The sequence below is a fragment of the Numida meleagris genome, chromosome Z, assembly GCF_002078875.1.
Source record: "Numida meleagris isolate 19003 breed g44 Domestic line chromosome Z, NumMel1.0, whole genome shotgun sequence".
NCBI lineage: Eukaryota > Metazoa > Chordata > Aves > Galliformes > Numididae > Numida > Numida meleagris.
Genome location: NC_034438.1, coordinates 8964223 through 8986601, shown reverse-complemented (window position 1 = coordinate 8986601; position 22379 = coordinate 8964223). Strand labels below are relative to the sequence as shown.

At 46.4% G+C, this 22379-nt stretch overlaps 1 protein-coding gene across 2 annotated transcripts in view; it reads right to left on the bottom strand.

The window, feature by feature from the left end:
- The window catches only part of LOC110389888 (phospholipid-transporting ATPase ID-like), a 68379-nt gene extending 58442 nt beyond the window's left edge, over positions 1-9937 (bottom strand). The window contains exons 1-2 of one of the 2 annotated variants that reach the window (XM_021380923.1): positions 9653-9937; positions 4113-4191 (exon numbers count right to left, since the gene is read on the bottom strand). In XM_021380923.1, the coding sequence (XP_021236598.1) occupies positions 4113-4155 (43 nt within the window). In that variant the 5' untranslated portion in view covers positions 4156-4191; positions 9653-9937. Of the gene's footprint in view, positions 1-4112; positions 4192-9208; positions 9409-9652 lie in introns of those variants that run through there. The other variant, XM_021380924.1, reaches the window with a different exon arrangement.

The window sequence follows — 22379 nt, the reverse complement described above, 5'->3', positions numbered from 1 at the left end:
GCAACTGGAGTTTGCCAGCACAGGTAAAATATCTCATGTGATTCTGTACCAGTTATTAATGAAATGATTTTTCTTTTTTGGCATCACTAACAGAGGACCCACTTAAGAGAGAACTCTATTTTCATACAGCAGATGCAAGGTCTGAAACTAAAAATTTCAAGGATGAACCGGAATTATTTCCGCCTCAAGTCCAGTAAATGTTTAACACAATGCTAAAGTTCAATACTGAATCCCGCCCTTTTCTAGAAACAGCATTTGATACTATCACCATAAGGAAAGAAGAGGAAGGAAGGGCTCCAAAAGGTTGCCTTCCTTTGCCCACCATGTTCTACACTTGTGTCAAACAGGACTTTTGGAAGGACACAGGCCTGGAAGAGGTGCTGGATAACCTTAAAAGAGAAAGTATTCCCTATGAGGTCTTTTTGGGAAGGGACGGAGCATGCCTCACCTCTCCCTTCCTCCATCTCCTGCCCTAATGCCAACTCTGGTTCTTCCTTCCCTTCTTCCTCCCACAATGTCTCACCCACCTGCCTTGGCTCTGGGCAAGGGCTGGGGCTCTCCTGCTCTCAGAAATGCCTCTCAACAGATTATTTCTCAACTAGCATTTGCATTTCTCATGTGTTGTCAGCCTGTTTCAGAATGAAAAATAATGATTTTCAAATATTTCAGCAGCAAAAATTCTGCGTCATCTTCATTTTGGAAAAAAATTAATTTTGGAAATTTTACTTTATTTGGCTTAGATTTTTTTTTGGTATCCTGTTTTGAGTAATACTCGTTCAAAATAATTTGACCACTATCACCACGCCAAATAAAACAGCTGAAATAGATACTTCACTTCATTTTGAAAAACCAGTCTGACAGTGACTGGCTGGCACATATCACATCCTTTACTAGAAAACATTATCTCAGATGTGCTGCTAGCACCGCAGCTTGACACAACTGCACATGCTGTTAATAGCAGCAATACACAGCGATAGGAAGTGATATAATATCATAAAAATAAATACAGACCTGAAACAAACTTTGAGAAGTTTTTCAATTTACAGTTATTTTCCTAATGGGAAATTGTGTCCACACAAATATATTTTTCATCCTCGGTGTCTGCTGTGATCTTTCCTGCTGGGTCCTGTTGGACCGGCGACCGGTCACGAGTGGTGTTCCCCAGGGGTCGGTGCTGGGGCCTGTCATCTTCAATATCTTCATTGATGTCTTGGATGAGGGCATTGAGAGCACCTTCAGTAAGTTTGCAGACGACACCAAGCTGGCAGGAAGTGTCGATCTGCCTGGGGGTAGAGAGGCCCTACAGAGAGATCTGGACAGGCTGGATCTCTGGGCTGAAGACAATGGGATGAGGTTCAACAAGACCAAGTGCCGGGTCCTGCACTTTGGCCACAACAACTCCAGGCAACGCTACAGGCTTGGGGCAGAGTGGCTGGAAGGTTGTGTGGAGGAAACGGACCTGGGGGTATTGGTTGATGCTCGGCTGAGCATGAGCCAGCAGTGTGCCCAGGTGGCCAAGAAGGCCAATGGCATCCTGGCTTGTATCAGAAATAGTGTTGCCAGTAGGAGTAGGGAAGTCATTGTCCCTCTGTACTCAGCCCTGGTGAGGCCCCACCTCGAGTGCTGTGTCCAGTTTTGGGCCCCTCACTGCAAGAAAGACATTGAGGCCCTGGAGCGTGTTCAGAGGAGGGCGACGAAGCTGGTGAGGGGTCTGGAGCACAGGCCTCATGAGGAGCGGCTGAGGGAGCTGGGATTGTGCAGTCTGGAGAAGAGGAGGCTCAGGGGAGACCTTATCACTCTCTATAACTACCTGAAGGGAGGTTGTAGTGAGCCGGGGGTCGGCCTCTTCTGTTATGTAACTAGTGACAGGACGAGGGGGAATGGCCTCAAGTTGCGCCAGGGGAGATTTAGGCTGGATATTAGGAAATTCTACTTTTCTGAAAGAGTGGTCAGACGCTGGAATGGGCTGCCCAGGGAGGTGGTGGAGTCACCATCCCTGGAGGTGTTCAAGAAACGTTTAGATGTGGCATTGAGAGACATTGTTTAGTGGGGTTCTTGGTGGTAGGCAGATAGTTGGAGTGGATGATCTTGTAGGTCTTTTCCAACCTAGCTAATTCTATAATTCTATGTCTGAATGGGAGTCCTAAAGGTCAGCCAAGCTTTAGGCCCATGGAGTGAGTCTTGGGCTGTATTCTTCCTCCGGAGCGGCTCGCCTCTGCTGAGGCAGACCCTCAACAGCAAGAATGAAAGCCTGGTGCAGCTTTCCAAAAGCCTTGTCTCAATTCAAGCCCTTCCTCTTCCTCTCGCCGTGCCCCTAGGCTGGGCTGATGGAGATGAAGCTGCAGCAGTGACTGCACTCTGTCTTCAAATTGTGCAAACTGTGCACTCCTTGGTATGCACCTCGGGTTCAGGGTACTTGTGGAGATGAGTTTTCCCTGCTCTCTGTTTCTGTTTATTTAATAGCTGGCACCTGACCATTCCCATCCTCAAGGTACAAAGCATGAGTGCTGAGTTCTACTTCATAGGATCAAGTCAGTGAGCAGAGATATTCCCCATTTCTCAGCCATTGCCTAGGCCTGATCCTTATTTCTTTACAGACACTGTGAACCAAAAGTTTTCCCACTACTCTTACCTTAGGAAACATTATTGCAAGTCATGCCCCACTGAAAAAGACCTCAATCAGACACTGTTTCCACGGAAACACTACTGCTGCTTACCAAAAGATGTACTCTACTTTGACTTGGTAGAATTTCACTAAGGTTGACATCTTAGGAACTGGTTTCCTCTAACAACATTTTTGTGCCTGACATGACAGCACAGGGGCTGGAATTAGATGATATGCAAGGTCCCTTCGAACCCAAGCCATTCTATGATTCTGTGGTTCTATGATTCACCCACATTTTATGATTTCTAGACCCCAAGTGTGTGGCTTGTTCCCTGCAGAAAAGCCTCATCTGAATCACAGAATCATAGAATCATTAAGGTTGGAAAGACCACCAAGATCATCTCGTCCAACCATCAACCCGTGCCTGTGACCACTCTAAATCATGTCACTCAGTGCAATATCCCCACAGTTCTTGACCAACTCCAGGGACAATGACTCCACCAGCTCCCTGGGAAGCCTGTTCCAATGCCTGACCACTCTTTCTGAGAAAAATTTTCCCAATATCCAACCTGAACCTCCCCTGCATACCTTAAAGCCGTTATCTTTTGTTCTGTCAGCAGCACAGTCCTAAGGACCTTCCCAAATGCAAAGGCTTCTGAACTGTTTTATTAAAATAGCAATTCAGCCCCGGTATTTACTCCAAGTATACAAGGAGTAAGCATAGCCCCCTCAACTTTTGGGCTGCAAGGCAGAAAAATTAAAAAAGAAAAAAGAAAGAAGAGATCTTTCAACTTTCTGTTGTGGAAACTCCTCATTTTCTGATCATCCTGTTCTTCCTTATCCTTCCAAATTCTTCTAGTTTGATTCTACTGGTTTCACGCAGGTGAACAAAAGCATAAAAAATATGAAAATAAATCTTTCCCTATAACATATGTTCCTTACGTATGTAGCAAGAACTGAGTCTCTCAGATTTTTGACTGAAGAGGGACTGAGCACTGCTCTGCTCTAACCTAGATACAAGAACACACAAATTTTTCCTAATACAGCAATAGAATCTTTTCAATAATCAGAACTGTTCTGCAAGTGGATATGCCCTGGTGGACAGAGGCTCACAGACAAGTTCGTGCTGCCTCATTTCCAAAGCCAGGGAGGAGAAGGACCTGGGGCTGGCAAAGAGTCTGCCCTGGGATCCACCACCTCAGAGCAGCAAACTGCACAGTGCACTGCTCCTCCCCACACTCCCTAGGAGACCTAGGTGGAAAGCACATCACAATCCAGACCTCCCCAAGCCATCACAGCCTGCTAACTCTGCAGCCTGTTCTGTTTCAGATCTCCTCCTGCTCACTGGCACACAGCACTTCCCCAGGGCAGCATGAAATGCAGGAAAAGCAAACAGACAGTGTCTTCCTGCCCCTGCTCTGCAGCTGTAAGCCACGCTCCCAGGCATGCTCACACGTGCGCTGGATTTACATTCCTTACCTAAAAAGCATTGCCAGACCTCACTCACCTTTCAGTTTCTTCTTTCCAAATTTTAATCCAAACAGAGACATCCCAAAACTTTATTTTAGTCCAACTCCATGGAATTTCTGCAAGACAAAAGAGAAGGTAATTCACAGCGGTTTCTTCCCCACAGCATGGCACAATGTGATACGTACACATCATTCTGGAGCATTTTAAAGGCAAAACCATCTCAGGTCTGCGGGCTGCACTTCCTTGGAGTAGAATACCTAAGCTTGGGGATTCTGATCTCTTCATGTCCTGATGTGGCATAGAGAAGGGAATGGGTCTAAAAACAACATTCCTGCTACTCTGGTCCTATGTGAAAGTGAGAAATACCCTCCCAGGGCTTGTGCTTTAGGTGCAGAGAAACAGGGCATCTACCCAGAGCAAGACCAGCCTCCCTGAAGAGCTGTCTGTTGGTAATTAAACTTTTGGTGTGCTGTTTGTTGGGAGGACGTTAATGGTCCTTTGGTGCCGACCACCTGCAGAGATCCACAAAGCATGGGAAAAGCCAGCAGTGCCCAGCATGCCTGAATCAACAGGAACACCGTGTCACTGCTTAACAGGACAGCAGAGCCAAGGTGAGACGTTTGAGGGAATCATAATTTACCTGGAACAAGTTTTCTAGGAGACAGAATCAAATATTTGTACTTTGACACTGCTCATATTTCATGGAGGAAAACGAATAGTTCTGGATAGAGAACACCAACAAAAGCAACCACGATAACTTGCAGACATACATACTGTACCAACGGAGACAAAACATACTGACTTTAATTCTCTCATTTAAACTCCCATCCTATCAGTGCCCGAGTAGCGCTGTCTAAGGAAACAAGCGTAGCAGACAACATATGCTGGAAACAAACACTGTGAAACACAGCCCGTACCACTGCCCCAGAGCGCTCCTGATATCACCGGGCTGTGCCTGGTGCAGACATAACCTTCACATCTTTTTATAAAATGGAGATAAACCTTAAGGAAAACTCTGCAGTTATTGCACCCGCTTTTCTGCGTGGATATTCTATTCTGTGCTTTCTATGCAGATATGTCCATCCTATGATTTTGTGGCTGAGACTTTGGGCATCGTGGTCTAGTGGGAGATGCCCCTTCCCACTTCAGGGGGTTGTAACTGGATGACCGTTAAGGTCCCTTCCAACCCATACCACTCTGGGATTCTCTTTCCCAGATGTGAAAACAGAGCTATTTTTAGCAGCCTGAGATATGCTTTCTTATCCCTAGCTGACCTTGCTTTGCCATTTGCAACATATTTTTCCGTCATGTTTCAGGACGATTAGTATCATCCCTTACCAAAGCTTGCTTGCTAGCACTGAGAGCTCCCCATAAGCTGGTATGAAGATGAGGCTTGCTGCCCATGCACCCAGAGGTGAAGTCAATGGGTTTCCTGGAGCTCCAGGATCTGCAGATCCAATGGTCGGTGCTATTTTTCAGCTCAAGAGGCCGAAGAAGCTCCCCATGTGCATTTGGTACAGGTACACTGCTGAACTCGGGCCTTGTTGTATTTGCCAAATATTATGAAAGGACTATCTGCAACTCCAAAACATCTCCCAGCTGCGCACTCTGATGATGAGGGATATATTTTCAGTAGGGGGAGGAAAAAACAATGTTTATATACATGGAGAAGCAGGGAAAAGAAAGGGGCCCTATGCCTTCTTTCAGCAGTAGTAACGTGAAACAGCCAGTGGAGCTCAGATACACATCTCATCAACAAACACCTGAAAATTCCTTCAGCTCTGACACATGGGTTTTGTTAATGACTGCGATTTTTAGATCACCAGTATCAGATATGACCTTAGTGTGGCAACAAGACGGCAACAATACACTAATTTGGCATGGAGAGCACCTTTACTTCCTTTGGTTTCTCATTGCAGTTGATTAGGATTGCACTTCCTGCACATCTTTGCTCAGCAACAAATTTAAGTTACCATCATGAGCAGCTTGATTCAGCACAAATAATGCTGCATGCTCCCTGTTCCCACTGAACACTGCCTTTCAGGGCAGATGCGGGTGATAATTTTGCTGCATCCATTCATATCAAATTCATCTCCCATGTGTTGTTTCAATCACACAGATTTATCACAGCATCTTACTTAGCTAAAGCGCAGGAATTATGAACCCAAGATGACCTGAACCTCTCTGCAAAACTCAGTTCCTGGCTTGCCCTAACCACAACGCCACCTGAGAACGTGTCAGTCTTCAATGGGCACACATGTAATACTACTGAGGGCTTGACACACCCCTGTTGTGCAAAGGTGTACCCTTTATTTTCATTCTATTACAAATACCTCCATTTTCTTGTTTGTTATTGACTCACACATCTAATCCTCTTTCTCCTTTACTTAGCAGACCACACCGCGTGCTAGCAGCCCGCTTTATGCCAGCACACCTCCATTCTTGTGGGTGTCAGTCCCAGAGGTCATTGGCTGCAAGCATGAAAACAAACCTAAGCAAGTGATGGTGGAGTAATCCCTGGTGGTGGTGCTCCAGATCCTGCTCCTGTTGGTGCTGGTTGTCACGACCTGTACAGCAAGATGGCATTTCCTGGCTGCTCCTCACTCTGCCTGCCCTCCATCCCAGCTGTTTTCCTGGGCTCCCAGTCCAGACTGCAGGTCCAAGCCCTGCTCACCACTCTCTATCAGCAGTATCCCCATGGGTATGCCACATTCCAGCTGTCACCTTCATTCGCATCCCAGTTCAGTTTTCCTTATGTCTCTATTTTTATTTTTATTTTTTAAATTTGAGATTCAGTTTCTTTTCCAAAAATTGCAACTAAAGGCACTTCAGCCCCTTATCACTCACGTGTGCTGTTTTGGTCTTAATTTCCCTTTGTGCTTTCTGGAAAAAACGATGTCTCTCGCATGTTTCATTTTTATGTGGCGCAAAGTACTTCTCAAATTTTGGTGAGGCACTTTCACAAACTCCTATCCCTGGATTAACTGAAAACCCATACAAGATACGAACAGTTTCAGTAGTCAGACAATTTCCTGCTTGCCTTTTTTTTCCCTGGCACCAGCTGTTTCCAGATGCAAAGTGAAGCACTGCTTAGATCTCCTCAGGTTGTCCTCCATTGTGTCAGCACCGATTGGCTTTTCCACTGCTCCACCTTCTCAGTGGTTTTGTTTCCTTTCTGCTTACTCCATGTACCCCTTGCTGCTCCATGATGCACAGTGCATAGAGAGGTCCTTAACCACGCAGGTCCAGCCCCTTTGCCTAGCAGGACACAACTCACTTCCCCATGTCTCCAGAGCCTATAGCAAAAAGCTCATTTTAAACTCCAATTCCCACTTCCTGATTTATGGGGATTTGTGAGCTGTGGACCCATTACCCCTTCTCACTACGGAAAGCTTTTGTACCTGCAGCGCTCCACAAACCATCTAGATGAGATGCTACCACAACGAGGGCTAGAAAACTTAGAACAATACAGTGCAACAGTGATGAATGGAGAGCAGATGTTCCAGATGGAAAACATGGTTGCTTTCTTGGCCCCATTTCTCAGGGCGTAGCTACACAATACATCAGACTCTATGATAAATACGAACTAGGAAATACTCGGTGCTTCTGCTCTCATCACCTTGCTCCAGACTCTGTGCAATGATAAACACTAAACAGAATCATTTTTGGAAGGGTTATTTTGATCCAGATCATGGGGCACAGGTGAGTACAGGCTGAAATTCCTGGGCAAACATTGGTTTTAGCAGATCTGAGGTGGCAGCAAATTGTGCTCTAACATTAGAAATGAGCACCCAGAGTCCAAGGAAAATAGGCAGAAAAAGATTTCTCCAGCCACTGTACATAGTGTGGTATTTATACACTCTAAATAACTGAAATAGCTCTGTCCAGGTAAGGATTCAGAATCCATGCCATGCCTTCATTCACCGACTTTCCATGTCAGATCAAGTTTTATAAGTTATTTATTTTTCTGTATTTAGTTGGTGCAACAACCACAAATATCCACAAGTCTTAGATTGTTTTTTTCTATCGTGCTGAAATAGTCAACTAAATACCCAGCAGCTCAACATATGAGAAAACACACCCCACGCACATCGCATCACAGTGGGGTTCAAGAATGCCCATGTTGCGGTCCTGGTGAAGCAACGCTGTCAAGCACCATGAGGTGAAGCAAATCAAAGCCCCAAATTTTGGAGGCATAGCACTACAAGCTGGATTTGGAGGCACAGCTGGGAAAATTTGCAGGGTTTAAAATACGTGAGGTTCACCAGCCTCTCTGCTTTTTCCATCCCTGAGTTGCACTTCTGCTAAGGGGTGCATGATGTCAAACACTGAACCAGGAGTCACGTTTGTTCCTGGGTATCACAGAGAGGGACATCACAGCGGGTGCAACGCTTGCTAATGCTCTGGGAAGAGCAGCACAAAAGCCTGGCACGCTTGGCACAGACTGACCTTGTAATGTGCCACGTAAAGTCATGTTTGTAAAGGGCCTCCTTCAAAGGTCTGCCGTGTTAACTCTTTCAGACAAATTATTCAATTTTTGGTTCCTGAGAGTATGATGCCTTTTCTTCCTCCTATCTAAAGCAAATACTAAAGTTTCAGCTTTCAGAAGCGGTTAACACTAATCATCTTTAAAACTGATAGGTGTTGGCATGTACCTTTTTCCACCTCTCCTTGCACCCCCTTTTGTTTGAACACCTGAAACAAAGCAGGTAGCAGCGCGTCCTGCATCCCCCCGCTTGGCAGGTGGGGAACCCCAAAAGCAGGTTGCAGAGTTGTCAACTGAAACATTTGATTTTAGTCCCAGAATAAGGCTTGTCTGGGGCTGGAATGGGGCAGATCTGAATTCAGCCAGGAATTACTTTAAGAAACTAAACACGGTCCCTCTTACCACCAGGCTTTGCAAAAGAAGTGGTGGCTCAGATTTACATCTACTCACTCACTGCAAGGACTTTGAAAGCAGCCTTGAGAACTCCCCAGCGCGTTAAACACCTGAAGGTGTACCTGAGATGGGGTGAGCCAGCCCCTCAGCCAGCTGGAAACGCAGAAAGCCAGGAAACTGCGCAGCGCCAAGCGCTGCTCCCCCCTCCCCTCCAACACACCAGCGCAATTAGCTATAATTGCCGGGAAACAGACTCAGCCTGTTATCTGCCACGTCTCAAAGCCACGATCCGACATCCTCCATCTGTCTTCATTAAAGCACTCCTCAGCGCTGCCACCAGGAGGGCGGCCGAAACGGGCGTGCGCTCCGCGGGGCGGCCGCGCTCGGGTTACGGCGCGCAGCGGTGCGGTGCGGTGCGGTGCGGTGCGCTCCCCCCGAGCCGCCGAACAATAGAAGAGCACCGCGGCGGCTGCTCCGCGCGCTCCGCCCTATCGGGTCGCTCAAGGAGTAAGGGGCGGGGGGGGGAGGGGGTGTAAATAAATAAATAAATAAATAAATAAGAAAGAAGGTCAGCCCATAGCACGGCGATTTAGCTCCACAAAGTTGCCCGCGGTTTGGAAAAACGCAAGTTCCCCCTCACCCCCCGCGAAAAGCTGACCGAGGAGAGAGGCTTGGTGAAGGGAAGCGCTCGATCTTACCCTGGAAGGCTCCTAAAAGTCACAGCAACAGAGCTGCTGCCCTCCATAGCACTCCTCTGGTCTCGCTTACTCGCAGCTCGATCCCCTCCCAGGATCAGCAGCTTCGGCGATGGCATTCATCCAAGGAAGCAGAGCCACACCAGCATCGTGCGCTCTTCTCCCACCCTGTACGATCGATGCAGCGTGGCCCGCTCTGCCATACAACGTCCCGGTAACTACTACACTTAACTCCAACTTCCCTACTTCTTACTTCAGTCACTAGGCTTGGCTTCTCGCCAAATCCTTCCTCTTTTTTTTTTTTTTTTTTTTTTAAATTCTGTTTCCTGTAGATAGGGAGAGCGTGGCGGCTCCCTTAAAAACAAAACGCCCAGCACAAAGAGCTGCAGAAGACCCCAGCTGAGGAGAGCACCCTGTGTGACTCTGCAGGAGACAGCTGATCTCCTCACCTACCTCCTGCTGATGCGGAAGTGTTCAAAGCAAGAGGGTGAAAGTGTCCAGCATATCAAATTGCCTTAAAAAAGGATGAATGTGGTAAGGGATCCATCTCCCAGCAACTGCCACCCTGCGCTGCACTGCTGAAATCAATCAGGATCCCCTAAACCCAGAGAAACTCTCCCACAAGTTGATCCCAAGGCTCCACCTTGTGCACTTTCGAACAGTCGTGAGCAGCAGAAACTCCGCAGAGAAAAACCTCATCAAGTAGAATTGCATAATTGCAACCACAGAGCTTCCTCCAGCCCGTCAGAGGATCGTCCTGCCGAGACGTCAGGAGTTGCTCATCCCTGCAGCGTGACCTCCCCTCGGCTGCCGGGACATTTGTGTGGCCTCATTGCCCTCTGGAACACTTCTTGTTGAAAGCCCCGTGCACCCAGAGGAGCCTCCTGACCTTCCTCCCTCTCCCCCCCACAGTGGCTTCTTTCCCCAAGTTATGGGACTGCTCACAGCATGGTTACCCCCTATATGCCAGAGCCCTCCAGGTTCACTGAAAGACCAAAACTGGGCCAACTGCAGCAGTAATCCACCTTCCTGTGGTCTGCAATCATTCTATGATCGCTGCATCCTTTGCCTAAGATGTGTCAGCAGTAACATCTGCCAAATGTATTTCTCTCTCTGCTTTTTTTCTCTTCATCGGCAGTGTTTTCCCTCTGGGTTTACATAAATACTGCTAGAATTAATTTCAGGCCGATACATAAACACTTGAATGCATTAACCAGCTGATTAATTGTAGTAACTTGAGAGTCAAAGTCTTGACAAAGAGTGTTTTCTGGAAGGTGAAGATATCTGAAGTCCCATCAAGAAAAAGAAGCTATGGAAGGCCCTGAATGCTGCAGTGGCTGTGTTCCAGTGGTCACAAAGGGATTGGTGCACAGTGGCAATGAACAGGACCCCTTGGCACCAAAGGCAATTTCTGAAGGAAGAGTGAGACCCTGTACCCTGTTACTTTGACTCCAGGATTATTCTTCCAAGCTACACCTGTTTCAGACAATGTTAGCTAATGATTCCACACTACTGCCACTTGCTTTGCTGCCATCTTTCTACTTGCACCACTTCAACACTGACCACAGTCATCTCTTCCTTCCCAGACCAGAGGTCATCTCCTCCCTTTGACATGAGAGTGGACTCAGCCACAGATCCAGCTGCCTTGAGACTTGTTGGTTATAATTCAAGATGGCTAAAAATCAGATAGGTTGTTTCATCCTTGATTTTTGACTGAACATACGTTGGCAATGCTCTTTTGCTTCTGCTATACATTCCCCATGCACTTCAGTGAGCCTGCTCATTTAAGTTCAGCACATGTGGAAGCATTCAGAAGAGCAGCAGTCACTTCTCATACCAAATTATCTCTGAGATCTCTTGTTTTATGCTTTTGGCCCTTGGGAAACAGTTTCCCAGTGATCACACCATTTCCTTCCTCCTTCACAGATTTCTAAACACATCATGGAGGGATGCATTCTGCATATAGGAGCAAGCAGCTACCTCCAAACTGTGGTTCTTCACCTTTGATTCCTCCGCTTTCCCAACTATCCACCAGTTGCAGAGGGCAGGATGGATTTACATTCATGCCATTAAGACCTTATCCTACCACTGTAGTCAGGAGAATGACTTCCAGACACTCAGCCTGTGCTGGATTTTGACTTCACTCAAGGTGCAATGACACTGACATGTACAGGATGCCTCCTTCTGGACCACATTCTCTGTTCCTCCAAACAGCAAGGCTGAGAGACAACAGATGTCCTCTCTGGAGGACACAGGACCCAAACATGCCTGGTGACAGTGAGGCTCTCAGTGGTTTAATATGCCCCCAAGTAACCAGAGAGCATAACCTGAGTAGAGAGAAACAGGAGGAAAACACATCCTGGAGCATCCCACAGAGCAGACAAAATGTTAGCCCTAGTGAAAGTCCTCCCTAAGCAACTGCTGTATTTAAGACTACTTTCAACCTGTGTGCTTTCACACCTAACATATACAGTTCAAAATGGGCACCAATGAGCTTTGCTTTCTGCTACTGTCTTCTAACTCCAGTCATGCCCAAATTGCAAGGTTTGAAGCTTGACTTGCTGCACAATGGCTTGTACCTCTCATTGCAGAGCCAAGCTGGGCATACTCCAGACCCCAAACCATTGTGGTCTCCTTCCACACCCTGTGTTTTCCTCACCCCAGCTTTCCTCCCTGTTTCTGACAGCCTCCAGCCAGGAGAGGGACAAAGAGCAAGCCCTGCTTTGAAGCCCACAGGCACATCTGTTGTGGTCATGAGCACCTACAAAAGCTGCAGTGGACCATATGGATATCTCGTCCCACTGGCAGACTTTCCGTCTCCCATCCCTCTTGTCCTGTCACTAGTTACCTGGGAAAAGAGGCCAACCTCCCACTGATGCACAACTCGTCCCCTGAATAAAAAATGCAGAGCAGGAGGAACTGAATAACATCCAATTTGAAAATTGCTGTAGGTCAGAAAACACCATCACAGTAATAAAGTGAAGAATGAAAGACCAAATCTCCCAAAATACACTGTCAAAGTTGAGGGCAGGACAGGTGTCATGTAGTCACAATATTCTCAGTCCCCTTGGAGGATGTGGCAGGTTAGAACTGTCCAGACCGGACAACAGAAAGCACGCCATGAAGATTCAGAAGAATGGGAACAGAAATCCTGAATGTTCCTGCTTTCAGGACCAGGCTGGGGGAGGAAAACGGAGTGGACACAGGATGGCAATGTTATGAAGTGACCAGTTACTGTAGGGCTGTCTTTGCCCGTTGGGAGCAACCCAGCCTCATCCATTTAACTGCTCCTCCAAGGAACCCATAAAAGTTCTGGTAAACTGGCAGAAATTCTCTGTGACCCATCTGGAAGAGATGCTCTGCATTCCCACCCTACGCCCCACAGTCTGAAGCCTTGTGCATGGCTTCAGCACTGCAGGATCCTACAGCAGTATTCCCATACCTCACCGCTGATTCCAGCAGGTGGGAGCTGACACAGTGCTGTAAGGCAGATGCCGAATGGAAGTGGTTAGAAAATAGTTTCAGTGGGCGTGTGCAGAATAGTGTGACTCATGCTGGTCAGGATTCGGTGGAGTGCCACTTACCTGCAGAAGGGAAGGAAGGGTGCGTGGCTCGAAATTCCCTTTCTCCATCAGACCCCTGTCCCAGCGCTGCGAGCCTTTAACAAACAACGATCCTCTGGGGGAATTCATGAGAAATCCGCAGCCGCGCAGCCTCTTGCCTTCAAAAGGAAAGCAGCAACCAGCTCTGCTAACTGTGGGTCTCCTCTTCCTGGCGCCAGCACCAGCTAATGTGATACCTTCTGGCATTTTAAAGCAGCAATTAAATTAGTCCCTGTCTTTCTGCCCCTTCACAGCCCATAGGAGATGGAGCAGAGGAGAAAAACTCTCAGTCAAATGGTGTTCGAATGGGTTCTGCTGCACAAATTACACAGAGGAGGAGATAAATTTTCCATTCCGTTCTGCAGGGAACGAGGCCCAAGAACACCCAGTCCCCGAGGCTTCCAGTTCCCACCAGATTTGGTAACTTGTGCTTACAAACTCCACCAGTTTCACTGTCCTGGTGGGGAAGGAGCCACTGCAAGGCTGCAAGTCCTGCAGGTACCTGAAATATCTGCGAGGTGATTCGAAGGCAGAGCAGGACATAGCCTGTCATAGGATTATGTTCTTGGACTATAAATCAGTGCCTCTTTGCTTGCTGGTGGCATAGCATGGAGAGAGCACAGGGATCAACCAGCAGCAGCCTAGACGTGCCCACACTGCTTTTAGCGTGCGGTTTCTAATCACCTTTGGTGGACTCCCAGGGCGATTCTTGGGAGGGCTTGTTAAAGACTAATCATGCCTACATGAGTAGGAAGTCTATGGCTGAGGGGAAGGCAGGAGCCCAGTCTGGGAGACACTCAGATCAGTGTGTCCTTTGTAGCACAGGTAGTACACAAGACCTCCCGCTATTATTTGCAAGGCAGTGGCTGCCATGGACTCATATACTGGATCTGGTGGCACTTCAAACACCACCACATGCACGCCGTTCTGACACATCACCAAACCAGCTCACACCGCTCAGGAATTGGGGTGCCCCCAGTGGAACCCTCTACTCGAACATGCTGATGACATCCAACCCGTTTTGGGTCAACAAAAAGCCTAAGCACTGTACAGAGTCTTCACTCTGGCGTGCACTCATTGGAGAAACAGCACTTTTAGCATGATACTACAAGACCCTAAGGGCCGTGTAATGGCAATACACGGTGTTTAATCTCCACTGGTTGCCCAGAGACACTCTGGCCTTGTGCTCTGTCTATGACCTCTGCTGAAGTGGGAGAGCAAGCACTGATGCCTGGCAGATGTGCCAGGAGAGATGTGCAGGCAAGGGAGGCATTGCAGCTTGGATTTCTAGCCGGTAATCGTAGGAACAATGTCCACCACTCTGGACAATGGTGCAGCTCCAGCCCCCATCAGGCACGAAGGTGGTGGGAGATCTCCAAAACTTCAGGGATAGATAGCTTATGCATTCCCTACAGCATCACCTATGGATCTGGGAATTATCTGCTTAACTCCTCGTGATTTACTTCATGTGTATTGTTCTGGCAATTAGCCTTTGTGTGAGAAGCTCAGGTGGTGCTCTGAGAGTTTTCCTTTTAATGTCATGTCACATCCATTTTGCTCATAAAGACGTTAACCATAATTCCAAATTAAACATACTGTGTACATCAGCGCCGTCTCTTTTCCAGGTTACAGTCACACCTATCCTGCCAAGAAAAACTCCGAGGCAACCTGCTGCCATCCGTGACATTCTGCTTAGTATTGACAATCTTTTATATACTTCATATTGTCATTTTATACCTATACCGAGCACTGACAAATGAATAAGGAAAACTCAGCCTTGTGGCAAAAGAGCACGGTTAGGATGAAGTCAGGGGAAAAAATGAAAAGAGAAAAAAGAAAGCCGCCTTAAGAAGGCATGGGGAGCCTGATGCATCAGGAAGAGAGAAATTGGCTCCCCTCTGAACGATCAGATTTTAGCTAATTACCCAAAGATCTAAAATGGCTGCTCTAATGCACCCTGACATAAATATGCACAAGCCCGCTGATTTCGCCAGAGATTTCCTCAAGGAAACTGCACAGCATTTTCACCAGCAGTTTGCCCTTCCAGCGCAGAATGCCCTCTGCAGCAAAGCAGCAGCACAGAGCCAGGGCTCTGCCAGCACCGCCGTGGTGCAGGTGTGCCAGGGCCAGGCACTGGCAGACTTTGCTTCTATTCACCTCGGGCTGTTCCCTCCCGTGCTCTCCAGGTGTTTAACAGAAATGCATGTTCCTCTGCACTCAGATGGCTGAGAACAAAGGGCCACATTATTCTCACCTCTGTGCTTAAGCAGTGAATTCCCATTAACTTGAATGGAAGGCATGCACAGAGATCCCTCTGCAGCCATACAAAAACAGAGGAATCATCAGAGGAGCGTGCAGGGCAGGGTGAAGGAGGCGGGCACGCTCTTCCCCCAGAAACACTACAGCAATTTAAGAAAACCTAGATAAGGATGATATAATCAATGAGAAAATCAGGAATTGGGTGCATGCCCGTGGGTGCTGGGGGTACAGCTCCAACTTGAGGTTAACCACAGCCACATCGTTTGCAGGGGTGAGATGCAGCACTGCAGGAGGTTCTCTGATACGAAGATCCTCCTGTGTCAAAGGGGATGCAGGAGTGGGACTCGATGAGCCTTATGGGTTCATTCCAGCTCGGGATATTCTGTGATTCCATATGGAAATGGAGGCAGGTATTTAACTTAACCCCTGGTTCCCAGTGTTAGGATTTTTCACACCACGTTTGGTTTTCAATGCTCACAGAATGAAAGCCCCACCAGAAGAGGAGGCATCTGCTGCCTCTGACAGTGACCAGAGCTATACCTACGTGCCTGTGGAAGGCAACGATGTGCAGCCTGAAGCTAGGAATATACTGGAGAAACCACACAACAGAAAACTAAATCAGACTCTGAGAGACAAGAGGAATTAAGTCAGGTATCAGCAGTGCTGTGTGGTACTGAGTGCCTCGTCAGGGGAAATAAAAATACTTTTCTCATCATCTAAGATTATTTCCATTATTTCCTGTTCTGAGTTTTTAACTTCCTTGCAACCTTGAATTGCAGTAGGCAGCAAAGTGCTCCTCATGCAGGACATGGCAGACCCTGAGAGCAGAGCTCTGCCTGTCACCCAGTTGTGGTGTTGGTGCCCACAGTGCACAGCTGTCCAACATCTGCTTCCACAGCTGGTATTGCATGGCATGGGTGAAGAAATGTCTTCTAAAGACAGTTAATACCTGGACAAGTTTCCTGGCGTGAAGCAAAGTGCTAGAAAACATGTGTAATCCCCATAGACCTCTGCAACAATGGTGTAATCAGAGCAGGAAAGTGAAAGTTATAATTTCTATTAGAAAAAGCAAGGCTGGATTAGCTTTGGGGGCAAGAGTGGTACAGAGCTGCAAATAGCAGAGACAAAGGTCAGAGTATTTCTTTGGATGTCATCTGCTGACCAAGAAACGTCTGCCCAGAGAAGGGTGGCCATGACTTTTTTCCAGTGGTCAGGCTGCTATTTTGGCTATAGGAGGAAAATCAGGATAAAATACAAACGCATCAGGTTAAGGCTGTGTTCAAAATAAATTTTTGGATCATATCTGAGAAAAGATTTACACTGCCCCAGGAAAAAAATGTATATATAGATATATATATATGTATATGTATAGTTGTAAAAATAAAAAAATCACATGTTAACCTACCCGGCCCTCCTGCAGCCCAGCTTTCCAGCTAGGGCCAACCAGAAGGTAAAGAGGTAAAGATAAAGATACCATCAATCCAGAGAATGATGGTATCTTGCAAGCATCCAGAGTCAAAAATAGTTCTGTCCACCAGCTGTAGCTGGGAAACCTCTCTGGTATGTGGCAAGGTAGTGAGTAGCACATCTATACCTTGAGACTCCCAAAAGACATTTGGGACATGAGGCAGTCATGCCAGGGAGGCATGAAATATATACAGACCAAAGTGAATATTGCTTCATTCATCAGCATCTGGAATGGCGCTGCAGGACTGATTCCAATTGTACATTAAATATAATTTCATAGTTTGAAAGCCTGGAGAAGTGACATTATGCCTCTGCTGCTCAGAACAGCTCTAAGACAGACCCAAGGTTCAAAGGTGGGGAAGGAAGCACAAAATATTATTTTAGGGTTTGTTGGATTTATGTGGTACCGCTGAGCCTTTTATAGTTATGGTCACTGCTGCTGCATTTTAGAAACTACAGGCTGTCTCCTGGATGTGCCATTCATTAATGGTGGAAAGATCTGAATGAACAGTTTCTTGGGGGATGAATTTATTCTGCAGTTCATCTTGCAATTGTCCTACAATTGTCTTAAAAGTGTCCTACAATTTTGATAAGGTTTGTCCATTTTTTAGTTCCTGATTCCAGTCTTCTTTTTGTTACCAAAACAAGAAGAGGCCTCCTCTAGCAGCCTCTTACAAACATCTGAAGGAAAAGACACAATAGAAGAATGGAATGGAATGGAGCAGGAGGAGGGAAGAGGGGAGGAGATGGGTGGAGAGGGAGAGGGAGAAGTGGAGGAAAGGGGAAAGGGGAGAGGGGAGGGGAGGGGAGGAGAAAGAAAAGAATTCAATTGGAAGAAACCCAATAAGTCCAACTTTCTGGCCACTTCAGGTCTAACCAAAGAGAGCTGTGAACACAAGGCAGCAAAAGGCTTCATGCGTAAATTTAGGGACATAATAGAATGAAGTGAAACAGATCTAGAGAGAGATGTAAATGGTAACGAAAAGCGCAGGAAGCCAGTGTGTTGGAAGTGCTTACAGGTATGTGCCTTGTTCATACAGAACATGCCTGACATCCCACCCTGGTACAAAGCTAGAGCCCTTGGAAAAAAAAAAAACTGAGACAGAGACCTCTGAGTCAACAAGGACACGGCACCAAGGACAGAGGGATCTGGAAGAGAAAAGTGAGGGGAGAAATCCTAATGACAGTGCAACACAGTGATGTGCTGCAACCAACCATAAGTTAAGCAAAAACATTTTTCTCACTCCTCTCACACCTGTACTCATATTTTTCTTAGTGTTGTAAAGCCAATGGTACAGATTCAAGATGGAAAAGTAAAATAAATCTTATCTGTCCGAGAACTGAAATGGCAGGTGGGTAAGGGCTTGGCAATGGTCCTGACAACAGCAGTATAAGCTGCACGCAACAACTCTTGCCAAAGAGCCGGGAGAAGGGAAGGTCTTATTAATGTTAAACCAGTGTGTAATCCAGGTGGCCTCTAAAACTGCAACCTTCAGTAGCTACAAGGCCCAATAAACTCAGGATCCCAAACAGTGGAGCAGGAAGGAAGCAATGGATGAAAGTATAACGCTGAGCAACCAATAGAGGTGGGCAAGGAGCTGCACAAGCCTCTGAACTGAGTCAGGGAAAGCAAAAAAGAGGCAAGGAATGTGAAAAAGAGCCTTGTTCACATACAAGTCACAGTTATTGGCCTTGTCTGTGGGGCATACGTCCATCGTTGACCTTGGATTCACCACAGTATTGTACAGCCCCAGCCCAAGCATCTCATACTGCTGTTCATCACATGGGGGAAACTAAGGACCGTGATCTACTTTCTTTTCTTCCTTTCAATGTTCCTCCTTGCAGTACAGATTTGGAAACACTGGTAAACTACATAATTCAACTTTTGAAGTGGGAAAACCAGTTTTAAAAACATATTTATATTTAAATGTATCCAGTGGCTGTGGACAGTAAAGCAGAACTCACCTCTTTGAGCTTTACGGCCTTATAACGAGGGCACTCTTGTGACTTTTCACCATTGTCTTTCTATCACCCTACGTATAGACAAGAATCAAATCCTTCTCCTCCCGGAATCAATGCTGAGCACATGCAAATATTAACGGGACTTACGCTGGATGTACAACTGTAAGAGTCTGGACGACTCTGTGTGCTAAGCACTGTCACACTGAGAGCATGGCAGGTGTCACCCGGCGTCCTTTCCAAAGCAGACAACCACTGCTTTGTTCTGGGGACCTGTCTGTCTGACAGAGATGAACCATTCCCAGTGATGCTGGAAGCAGTTTTCCAGCCTGACTTGAAGAGAGTTATACTTCCAGCTTGACTTTGATGTCAGCAAATTAGTGCGCTTCACTTTTCCCTTTCTTTCAGTTATTTTTGTGTGTGTGTGTGTGTAAGCCTGAAACAGAGACTTTCAGTAGTGCTAAGATGTATGTAGGTCATGAATATGTTAACAGCTAGAACCAAAGCGAAAGTGCAGTAAGTCATACATTTCACTAAACAGAGATCCACAGAGAGTTTTTAATGCTAAGAAAATGAAGGCATTTGCTTCAAAGGAAGCCAGCAGTTCCTCCATGAATGTGAACTGCAGGTTATTTTGTTCTGGTTGCTTGCAACTGAGTAATGCAGGAAGTGCCTCTATCACTGATCAGATGGCCTCAACCTTTCCTTTAAATGTTATTTCTGAAATAATTTATCATTTTCAGGAATATAGATTAAGGTCAGTGCACCAAGTTAACTTCAGCATAAAAATGGCCCTTCCCCTTGTAAACTCACTTAGAAAATTTCATGCTGGTTTCTGTGGGACAGCAAGGATTCTAAGGGAGAAGTGGTCATTTTTATCTGTAATTCAGAAGATACTTAGGACGTGTTTCATCTAACCAGACCTCCACATTCATAAAGTCTTCGGCGGCCCATAAGTTGGCATCCTAGTCTCACACCTTTCAGTTTCAAAGGCAGTGAGACCATAGAATCACAGAATCATTAAGGCTGGAAAAGACCATTCAGATCATCCAGCCCAACCCCAGCCACCCCCACCATGCCCCCACCACGTCTCTCAGTGCCACATCTCCACAGTTCTTGGACACCCCCAGAGACGGTGACCCCACCACCTCCCTGGGCAGCCTGTTTCATTTATCACTTAATATACCAGGCCATTTATCACTTAATATACCAGGCCAGAAATCAGCACTCATTAAATGGTTCACGGACAACTTCGAGCTCAAGTGCATCTTCTGTGGAGGCAGTTATGATGCAAAACCTTTTCTGATGGAGGCAAGACCATTCCTTTCATGTCTTCGTTGTTACATTAAAATGTTGTTGCCAGCAACAAGGGTGGGGAAAGCACTGGGCATGTTTTAGGTTCCGGCACATGGAAGACAGGTATGGGTCTCCCTTTGGATATTACAAACAGAAGGAGAGGGGCCTAGACCCAAAGCCAGCAGAATGAATGACTTTGGTTTACTGATTACTCACTTCAACTCAAAAGCCCCAACTCCCTCTGCCTTTGTGTGTTGCTGATAGAATAAAGCTGGCACTACATAAAGGAAGCCTAGACACCAGAGCCATACTCCAGAACCAACATTTAGAGATGTGGCACAATCCAATATGCGAAAGAAAAAAAAGGAAAAAAAAAAAAAAACAGCAAAAATAACTGAAATCTGGGCATCTCTGCAAGGCTTTACTTTTCTTCCAGGAGAAGAAATTGACCTACCTGGCTGTTCTGTGCTGTCCTCTCTATCTGAAGCTGTTTGTCAAGACAAGCAGAAGGATTATGCTCAGCACCATGCAGGGAGCTGCAGCCTCTGTTCAGATCCCTACAGGATAATTCAGCAGAGCACGCCAGGCTGGTCCCCAGCGGGGCTGCAAAGCTCACCTGGGAACGTTACACTTTCCAGGTAAACCTGCCCAGGGCCAGAAGCCACAGGACGTCTCAGTGTGCTTCACGTCCTCAACAACGGCTGCGGGAGGAAAGGCAAAGTTCCCCAAGCTGTGGGTGGAACATGGCACAGCGTTGCACTGAGTAAATAAAAGCAATTGATCCTTGGACTCAGGTGCGACATCGGGAATTAGAAAGGTTGATACTACGGGAAGCACTCTGTATTTCATCTGAGAAATACAACCTTAAGCGCCTTTTTGTAGCAAAAGCTGTAGCCAGAGGTGTAAACAAGACATTGTGCTCAACTTTCTGCAGTCAGGACACTTACTTTCTCAAACAGGACATAGAAATACTCAAAGGCAAAAGATATTCTTTCTCAAAAACATCTTGCTGCCTCCCAGAAGGACTTACAACTTCTGACATGAAAGCAGTTACTTCAGTGCCCTCCTTAACCTAAATTAGAGGTAACCATAATGGCTCTGTGGTAGAGAAGGACAGAGCCAATCTAAAAAACCACCTTGTAGAGTGTAATGTGAACATGTAAGACTAAAAATATATAAATATCTTTATGGCATTTATCAAGCCACACCAGCACTGCAGATTTTCCTGCAATTTCCTGCAGTGCAAACTCCCCGTGCTAGCTCACAAACCACAGTTTGCTCCTGTAGGGCTTTTTTTGTCACCTCCTTCCAGGATTGATGACATCCGGCTGAAAAAAAACCACAAATAACAGCAGATTTAAGTACATAAAGATGATTTTAAAGAAGCAAAACTAATTTTTGACGTTCTTTTAACATGCCAAATCACTGACATGGAAGGCTTTCTAAAAAGTACTTCACATCTCCTTAACCATCCAGTCTGTTCTTTGGTATTGGTTTATTCCCAGCTAATGGAAAGAGTCTTGCCAGAAACCCTACTCTTTGTAGCCTTTGTCAAATTAAATTCCTTCTCTGGTTTTCACTGTAAACACGGCAGTGAGGGCTACTGCTTTATGTGAAGTTCTCCCAGTAGGACATGGGCCGTGTTTACGTGCAGTAGGGTCACACAAGCACTGGAAGAAGGACAGCAAACTGTGCAAACAGGGAAATGAGGCTCTAATCCATTCTCATGTCTGTGTCAGATTCTGGATGAATCACTCGATACTGTTTTCCTTCTGCTTTCTGGTTTTCTTTTACTCCCTCAAGCGATCAGGCAGGAGGCATTAAGGACCACGGGGCGTTTAGGAATACACGGGTGACATCTCAGCAAGTGAGCACTGCTAACATGTAACACAGGCAGGGGCCATCCCAAAGCCCTGGTAAAAGCAGTTGTTAAAAAGTGGAATTCTGACCCTCTCTGGGTCAGGTAGAAGTAAATAATCTTTCTCCTGCTCACTTTCAGTTTCTAGGGTTGGTATGTGACGCTATTTTTAAACCAGAAAAATGACTTCTAAAGGGAAAAAGAGATACCACAGCACTGCAGGACTGGTATTGGTAATTGGTTTGGTATTGATAGCAACATGCCATGCCCCACTGACAGCATTTTGCCA